General features: G+C 52.0%; 1 protein-coding gene across 1 annotated transcript; it reads right to left on the bottom strand.

The window, feature by feature from the left end:
- Positions 1-7,339: 7,339 nt before the first annotated feature.
- LOC111152630 (talin rod domain containing 1) lies at positions 7,340-8,564 on the bottom strand. Its single transcript, XM_022511164.1, has one exon. The coding sequence runs from the start codon at positions 8,558-8,560 to the stop codon at positions 7,472-7,474; it is 1,089 nt and encodes a 362-aa protein (XP_022366872.1). The 5' UTR covers positions 8,561-8,564; the 3' UTR covers positions 7,340-7,471.
- Between the last annotated feature and the right edge of the window lie 819 nt (positions 8,565-9,383).

Consider the following 9,383-nt stretch of genomic DNA (forward strand, 5'->3'; position numbering starts at 1 on the left):
GCCACGCGTTACCAGACCTGCATTTTTCGCGAGGGAGCGCAGAGGTAACACAGAAGGATGGCGCACCAGAAAACATCTCTGTCAGAAGACAGCATCTCAAGTCAATCTTGAGGACAACAAAGGATGGAGCTTCTTAGGATTGTTGCTAAAAATATCCGTGTGGCTTTGAGTCATTCCTCCTAAATACGCAGATATAAAGAACATGCCTAAGACTGTCCCAGATGACTAGTAAGTGTTTGCTAAATCAGAAACGTTTCACCATCAGACTTGCCAAACCTGACACTGTTCTAGGCCCAACTAAAAATATAATGTCATTATCAGCCTGCTTGACCTCTGTGACGGCCCTCATCGGTTATCCGTAGGGCTCTGACAGGTGTTCCCCAGCTGCCCAGGCTCAAGAAGCCCTACTGAAGTCCAGAATGGCCAGTGTTTCTGGAAACACGTGGGCAAGAAGCTTTGGGTGAGCTCCAGAGAAAGGTGTTAGAATGGAACCACCTAGAAGAATGCCTCTCTAAAACCTCAGTTCTGGGTGTAGTGTCGGTGCAAAAACTCCTCTATTTTTGTACTACATGATCAGAGACGTGGGGGCTGAGCCAGACTGGGTTTAGAGCCATGTCTCAGGGACTCTCCCTGGTCACGAGCCACATCGGACTCACGGCCAGAGTGCGGACTCCATTTAAAGAGCTGTTATCTGGGAAGATGTGGGGCAGTAAAGTGTCCATCGTTGAGGCGGGTGACGTACAAGATGATCTCTTGTCGGTTCAACGGACAACAGTCCACACCATCACTAACACAAAATGCCCACACACCTTACAAATTAGATTCCAAGTGGTAAGACCAGAGTTATATTTACACGTTTAGACATATCTTTATCATGGGACTTGCAAGAGAAAGAACGGGCAGGGAGAACCCAGCCTCCAAGGAAATCTTTATACCAAAATCCTATCCATAGGGAGGTGCTCAGATGGCTTGCCGGTTAATTTTAGAACAGGAAGCAGAAGGTCATCTAACTAAAAGCTAAGCTGAAATGGCGAGGGTGTCAGTCAGCACTGAGGGGACCAGGTTCCCTACGGTGCATCTCAAATTTCTGGAGGTGAGACGTCAGTCGGGGTCTCCAAAAAAGTTGACTGATGGGGCATCTGGCTGGCTCTGTCGACGGAGCCTGAGACTCGATCTCAGGGTCGTGAGTTCGAGCCCTACACTGGCATAGAGTCTCCTTAAAATAAAATGCTCTTAAAAAAAAAAAAAACTGACTGATAATATAAGCAAAGCAATTAATTAGTGACTTTTCACTTGATCGGTGTCCTGAGTACCGCCTGAAATCCAGGCAAAGGAGAACAAAGTCAGAAACCATGAACCCTTCGTCGGTGCCCTAACTTCCAGGAGTGCTCAGGGCAGCCCATTCGGTAACCGAGTAGCAAGCATATCCACGTCCCTTCTGGAACATAGGACTTTAAAAGCTCCCTGTCTGTGCCCTGCTTCTGCATCTCGCAAATACATGTAGCTGTGAATACTTAAAAGTTGGAACATCAGTAAGTGGGTTCTTTTTTTTTTAAGTGGGTTCATTTTTAAATTATGTTAGCAATTTTTTTTTTAATATTTTGTAAAGGAAACTTCTCTTTTTTATATATATATATTTTATTTATTTATTTGAGAGAGAGGCAGTGAGAGAGAGCATGAGCAAGGAGAAGGTCAGAGGGAGAAGCAGACTCCCCGTGGAGCTGGGAGCCCAATGCGGGACTCGATCCCGGGACTCCGGGATCATGACCTGAGCCGAAAGCAGTTGTCCAACCAACTGAGCCACCCAGGCGTCCCTATGTTAGCAAATTTAAATGAGCATTCAAATTCCTCCCTGGACTCTGAAATATTTGACTGCCCTTGTGGTTTTAAGAACGTCATGCCGGCCGCCTGGATGGCTCAACGGTTAAGCGTCTGCCTTCGGCTCGGGTCATGATCTCGGGGTCCTGAGATAGAGCCCCGCATCAGGCTCCCTGCTTCGTGGGAAGCCTGCTTCTCCCTCCCCCAACTCCTCCTGTTTGTGTTGCCTCTCCACTGTGTCTCTCTCTCTCTGTCAAATAATAAATAAAATCTTTAAAAAAAAAAAAAAAAGAACTTAATTCAGTGTTTCGGGGAGCCTGGGCAGGTGGGCCACCCAGCATAACAGAGAAAGAGGCCGGGCCGTGCTCTTTATCTCTGGGACATCCTGGAGCCCGTCGCAGGGTATCTGCTGGGTCAGATGAAGGGGTTGGGGGCGGGGAGGCAAGATTATTGGGGGAAACTGACTTTAACACAAAGGGTTTGACATCATACTCCCAACGACCTCACGGAGTGGGGTAGTCAATGGAGCCCGTCACAGCCTTACACGTCGGAGGAATCCATCGTACATACGTACATACATACTCTCACGACGGGAGAACAGAAGCACAAACGCTTCCATGACACGCACAGTAACAGCTGCCTACCTTGCCCAAGGCTGCTCTGAGGACCCAGTTACATAACACATACGAAAGTGCTAACCCTAACCGTCTAAGCTCCCACAGTAAAGAACAGCCCGCAGCCTCTACCTTTGTCTCCTGCAACAGTGCTTCTCGAAGTTAATGTGCCCAGAAACCACCTGGAGACCTTGCCCAAGAGCAGAGTCCCACCCGGCAGGTCTGGGTTGGGGCCAAGACTGCGCTATCCCCTCAGCTCCTGGGCGATGCTCCCTCGAGGGGACGGAAGCTGTGAGAGATCGTCCCAATTCTCGGGGCATGACGGCCGTGAGAGACCTACTTCCTGAGTGTCTTGTAGACTTGGTCATTCCACAAGTCTGCCTGCCTCATTGGTTCTGAATCGAGTCCTTGAAATTCAGTAGCAAAGCGCTCTTTCTCGGACAGTCCGAGAAGGAAAGGGTGTCTGTCCGTCCCGTGTTTGAGGACAAGAGACAACAACATGCATGAGCACGGAGAGCTAACTGGCCGGTCCACTACTCTGTGACTTCGGCTCATCTCAAAGGAGGGCTGGAGGAGGGGGCGGACTCTGTCCTTGTCAACGCACCCAGGCAAAAGAAAAACCTGCTCGTTCCAAATTGGCAGGAGAGACTACATTATCTTCTCAATCTGAAGAAAAGGGCTCAAAAGATCCAGGAGGGGAAGAAAAAAACAAACAAACAAAAAAACACCTGAGCAAACAAGAAAGTTGCGGAAATGCTGGTGCTCCCGCCTGATACAGAAGCACTCGGGTCTCCCGGCGTCGGCCAGGAAGAAAAGGAAACCAGCAGCTCTCCAGGGCAGCCGTGCCTCAGCATCACCCAGCTGGACAAAATTCAGACCGCTCTGCCCCCGGAGTTTCTGATCGATCAGGCCTGGGATAGGGCCCGGAATCTACGCAGGGGGAGACACCGAGGCTCACAGGTCGCTGTGTCCCCAGCCCCCAGGGCTCAGCACAGTACCTGGTACACACTGCTGGTCCCCAGCAAGGATTTGCCGAACCAATACCCGTTCTCACTTTCCCTTCCAGAAACGATTTACTCCTTGTGTACAGATACTTGCCGCAAGCATCTTGTACATGCGCTCACTTCAAGAACCCAACATGTCCCAGGCATGCCAGCCCCTGGCCTAAAGGGCTGTACCATTAAATGAAATCAATGCCTATCAAGGACACTGTATCACCCTTTTCCCCCATCCTACCTGGACAGCCAGTCTGTCAGCCTTCTCTACCACTAAAATGGAAACAGACAACTCACCTGCCCAAAGGACCGTAGAAAGAAAGACCTGCTTAGGTAAAAACAGGCCAATTCAATTCACACATACTCAAGCAAAAAAAAAAAAAAAAAAAAAAAATTGTTTTTTAATCAAGACAGGAATTTGCCAAGAGTGCTCACGAATGTCTGTGTCCGCCCTGGAAACCCAGAAATGGTGCTGGACCAAGCTGTGGTCCCACGGCAGAAAGCATAGGGAAGGCTGCAGAGTTCTCCCCCGACTCCGAGCTCCGTACCAAGCAGAACCCAGAAGGGGCGGCAGCGGACGTTTTTCAAAATCTCTGCCTGATCTGCACGTTACCATAGTCACATTCATTCTGAAAAACAGGTGTTTCTGTTAAAATTAGCTGTTTCAAACTGTCAAGTGCTTTAGCTCCCTATGCCAGGTTTAAAAAGAAAATGCTCACAAAATAACCAGTCAGATGTAACTGATGGTTCCACAGTCACAGTCTTTAGATTTTTTTGAGAAACATGACCCTAAATTAGAAATAAAAACTCAGGTGACAAGGAGGACGGGGTAGGGAAGAACACACACACACACACACACACACACACACACACACTCACACCTTCTACATCTCCCAAAATCAACCCATAACGAATAAGAGAAAAAGGCCAAGTTTAAAACAGCTGAGGAAAGACAGAGCTCTTTTCTAGTTAAGTCTTGTGTTTGAAAGCCTTTTGTCCCATTTACTTGGGTTCACTGTCATAAATAATGGCTTTTGTTCTACAACTTAGCCATAATGATTTCCTTCTCTCCTGACCAAAGGAAGGTTTTCGACATCCCCAGTCAGGATGGTGCCCATTAAGCCTAAGTAAGAAAACTCGCCCTAGGAAATCAAAAGAGCTTAAAGATTGAGGTCTTAAATTAACTTTAATGTGGTTTAATTTAAAAACAAACAAACAAACAAACAAACAATCAGGCCACTCTGATTTTATTCCTGGAACTTAGTATCTCTGCTGACCTTATTAAGCCCCGTGAAATAGGTCTGAGATGCTCCTTTTTAAAAATCAGGGCTATTTCAAAAACAAGTTTAGCCAGCTGGTGCACTAGAAGCTAAAATGTCAAATAAAATGTCAAAGGCCTGGGCACAGACCCCTTGCCTAGCGAAGCAACGTAGATACACAGAAATGCTATACGCGCCTCAATCTGGCCTCCTCCGCCCTGCTGAACAAAGTACAAGAATCCATTCCAAGCCACCTGCTGGAAGAAAAATCCTACCTTAATCTTCGAGACAGAGGCAGGGGGAGAAGGATGTTAAAACACCACCGAAACTTTTAACAACTTCAGAGAACAGAGAGTTTGAATATTACAAGTCAGTATCTTTAATATACAGAAGTGTAAAGAGCCACGATCGGTTGGCTAAGACAAAAAGTTTCAAAATTAATTTGGTGGCAAGCTAGTTAACTTCATCCAAGTAGACAAGGAAAACGAATTTTTTTCTCTTTCTTTCTTTTCTTTTTTTTTTTTTTTGGCCTGCACTGTCCTGAAAATTGCTTCTGCAGAAGGAATGAGTCCAAGGAACAATTGGCAATCATTTTCATCTTAATCAAACACCAAATTTACAGATTCCTGGCCCTAATTTTATTTTGCTTTGTTCCTTTCGGTTTACTTTTTGTGATCTAGGTAGGCTAAAGGAACATCTATAATTAGAAACTCTCTGTATAATTACTTATGTATATCCAATAAATAAAAAGAACAAATCCTAAATGCAAGCACGATGGTCATCGGCACGTGGGTTACGTTTCCTCTCCCCAAATAGCTTCCGAATCTGACTGACCCAGACTAAAGGGTTGGGGGGTAGAGGAAGAAACATTCTCAAGGTCATTGTCATTTTTTAAATTAAAAATTTGCTTTTTTTTTTAATCTACCAGGCCCTAGGAGAGAAACAACAGCTCCCTTGACTGTTTCTAAGAAATGTATGTACACTACTGCTTTAAGACTTTTCCAAACATCAAATTCAGAGCAGCTCCCCGATCCTACTCTTACCCAACACAGGTTTAAAGATGCTTTACATGTTGAATACGATGTTCTTGTAATAAACAAAGCTATTCGAGTAAAACAGTCAATAGGACTTTCTTACATGTTACAGTGAAAAACGCTTTCTTCTCAGAGGCTCAGGAATTACCAAGGTTCAAGCACAATAGATCGGAAGAATTGTAAACTGAGCAAATTTAAAGAGTGTTTGGGTTTTTATCCATGTGGCTCTCCCAGGGCAAGCCCTGTGAAGAAGAATGTTATACTTTCAGCGGGAAAACGTCCCAAACTTAACAAATTTCAGTAAAATTATACACTTCTCTCTCCCCAATTTTCTTTTTTAACTGTCTGCCGAAAGGACAAACTCCCTTAAAATAACTCCAAACGTCAGTTAACAAAGCCTTCTTCCAATATGAAACCAACCAGGGCAGATCTTAGATCAAGGTCACGGAAATCAGCCCTTTGCCTGCAACTACGCTGTGGCTCTAGAAAGTTCCTACCATTTTCCAGAACACCTCTCCCTCTCTTAAACAGTCTGGAACCCTGTGAACTTCTTCCTACAATCATGAGTGACTGGGTCCTGTGTGAAGAGACCTGCCTACATAAAAGAGGCTGCAAAGTCTCCTGAAGGTCCTTGCTATAGCCCAGTTTCCAGCTCCAGCAACCAGCTCCCTGACCTGGCAAGGGTGGGGTACCACGCAGGATTAGGAAGGGCCCGAATCTGAAAGAGACAGGCAGAATAGGAATCAGACCTCGGTCAGCCTTACCCACTGTCCATCAGGACAGACAGTGGTGGGACACAGAGAAGGGGGCTGAAGTACTTTCCAGGAGAAACCAGAGGCAAGACCAAACCCCACTTGCCAGCCCAACCCACCCCCCGGCACAGTACCTACTGCCAATCATTCCCTGGCACCTCTCCAAGGACAGTGTTCTCCAATTCTAGGCTGCTCAGAGAGATCACCCTCGAGGAAAAAGGGAGACAGGGCTAAGGCGGGGAGACACGGCTAACCCCTCCAGAGACCCATGCAGCATGCAACATTATTACAATTATTGAAAATCAACAATAATTGCAAAGGGCCATCTGAGAAACATAACATTTTAATAAATGAAATAAATACTCCAGTACATGCAAGGTAAAAACTTGACATGGGGGTGAGGGGTGGGCAAGGGCAGGGGGAAATCACTCTATAGTGTAAATTAAAAAATAAAACACACACTCACAGTAGCTTTTCCCCCCATTTGCAAATCACATGGCAAAGTCATACTCTTTCCACACCAAGTAAGTATACGCCTAATCCAACACGATTGCTTAAAAAAAAAAAAAAAAAAAAAAAAAAAAAAAAAAAAGGTAGCTACATCCATGTCTAAGGAGTGAAAACTGAGGTAACCTTTCTTTTAATTAGGAAAAAACAGAAAACAGAAAGAAAAAAAAAAAGGACCCAAAAAGAAAGAAACCCATGACCTCCTTCCTGCCCAATTGGTAAGAAAATTTAGTGGAGGAACTCCAGAAGAGGGGCCAGGGCTGGGTGCCACCTCCGGGTCCCTGCTGGGTGTGCGTAGGTGGGCAGTGGGTTCCCCCCCCCCCCCCCCCCCCCCCCGTGTCGGCGGGGCGCAGGGCCCCCCTCCCTGGAAGGTTCCTCTGGAGCATCCGACATGGAGGGGGCTTCCCCTGGGATTTCTTTGGTATACATGGAGAGGGGCAGACAGTAAGTATCTTCCTCTAGTCTGGGGTGGAAGAAAGAAGGGGGCGGGTGCTAATTCACAGAATTGGAATTCACTGGCGGTAAAGTCCTGGGCGAAGACCTCTCCCGTAAAGCCTGAGATAGCAGGGTGCAGCCTTCAGACACGGCGCAGGCCGAGTTCCTCAGCCTCTCCCTGTGGTCCGACATCTTGGCGCCCCCGTCGGGGTGCTGCGCCAGATCCCTGAGGCACTGGGTCAGGAGCACGCAGGCCGACACCACGCTCATGGCGCCGCCCAGGATGGCGGTCTGCACCGCCTTGCCCTCGGCGCTCACGGCCGCCGCGCGACCCAGGAACTGCGGCTCGGTGGCGAAGCCCACCAGGGCGCTCACGGCCTGCACCAGCGGCCCGCTGAAGAGCGCGCAGCGGCTGCGGGCCAGCTCGCTGGGCGCCGCCTTCACCTCGCGCACGCAGGCCAGCAGCGCCGACGCGCTCGTGCTCATGCACTTGACGCCCAGCTTGAACTGCTCGCGGGAGAAGCGGTCCCGGGACTTGTCGCTGGCCAGGGCGCACGCGTCCGTCAGGAACTTGAGGTTGCGCGACAGGCCCTGCGACACCTCCAGCAGCAGCTGCGGCGTCATGTCGGCCAGCGGGGTGGCGCGCAGCACGGCGCAGCCCTGCTCCACCTCGTGGCGGCAGCGCGTCACGCGGTAGCGGTCCACCAGGCCCGGCTGCGCGGGCTGCGCGCCCGGCGTGGCCACCGCCGCCAGGTAGGCCGCGTGGGCGGAGCACTCCGTCAGCGACACCACCAGGTCGCCCAGCTCCACCAGGCTGTCCCCGGCCTCCCCGAAGCGGCCCATGTTGAGCTGGCTCTGCACGTCGTGGGTGAGGATGGAGAGCCCCTTGGTGCGCGCGATGATCGTGTCCCGGCACTGCTCGAAGGACTCGGCCCCGGCGCAGGAGGAGGCGGGGCCCTCGAAGAGCACGGGCCGCGCCTCGCTCGACAGCAGCAGCAGGTCGGCCACCAGCTGCATCTTGCCTTTGCAGTGGTCGCAGACGGACACCAGCCTCTTCCGCGGCTGCGAGCAGGCCCCCCCGACGGCGCTCGCAGGAGCCGGAGAAGCCGCCTCGCCAGTGGGCTTCCCAGCGCTGCCGCTAGCCATCGCGCCCGGGGGGCACTGGCATGCCGCTGGGGAGCCCGCTACCGCCGCCGCTGCCACTGCCGCCGCCCCCGCGGCCGTCGCGACTCAGCTGGCCAGGGCCGCGGTGCCTTCCCCGCACCATCATGCCATCCACCGCGCCGGGCGGAGGGCACTGGGCTGCTGCGGCTGCCGGAGCCCGAGCGGCGGCGGCGCGGGGCTGGCCCGGGGGCCAGAGGACGCAGGAGGCTCTTCGGGACGCGGGGAGGGGCTGCAGCGTTCGGCCTCCTGGAGGGCTTGCAGGAACCATGAACCGGGCACAGCAAACTCACGGAGCGCGCTCCTCGCCGCCGGGCTGCCAGGAAAGTCCCTTCTGCTGGGCCGCCGTCGCCGCCAACGCCGCCGCCGCCTTCCTGGGCATGGCCCGGCCCGGCCGGAGCGGGAGGGCGGGAGTGGGGGGGGAAGCTGGGGGTTGTCCTTCCTTCCTTCCTTTCTTTGAAATCAAAATCCCTTCCTCGGGGAGGAGCGCGGGCGGCGGCTCGGGCGGGCTCTGCTGTCAGCCACCTCGGGCTCGGCGGCGCACGTGGGCTTCAGGCGCCCTGACCCCGCCGGGCGGCACTTGCCCGCGACGGCGGCCGGGGTTGGCGCCGCGGGGCGCGCATCTCCTGCCCCCCGCTCTCGGGAAGCGGCGCCGGCGGCGGCAGAGCCGAGGGTGTGGCCGCTGCTGGCGCGGCCGCGCCGAGTCAGAGTCGGGCGGGAGGCTGCACTGATTGCGCACAGCGGCCGCCCCGCTCGCGCGCTCGCCCGCCCGCCACGCCCGGGCGCGCCGGCCACCGCGGCCGCCCCT

This window comes from Enhydra lutris, unplaced genomic scaffold (assembly GCF_002288905.1).
Source record: "Enhydra lutris kenyoni isolate GAN:26980312 unplaced genomic scaffold, ASM228890v2 scaffoldscaffold29, whole genome shotgun sequence".
NCBI classification, from domain to species: domain Eukaryota; kingdom Metazoa; phylum Chordata; class Mammalia; order Carnivora; family Mustelidae; genus Enhydra; species Enhydra lutris.

What these genes read in the sequence shown, in the direction of transcription:
- LOC111152630 (XM_022511164.1), bottom strand. Translation starts at nt 8,560, where the DNA reads ATGGCTAGCGGCAGCGCTGGGAAGCCCACTGGCGAGGCGGCTTCTCCG.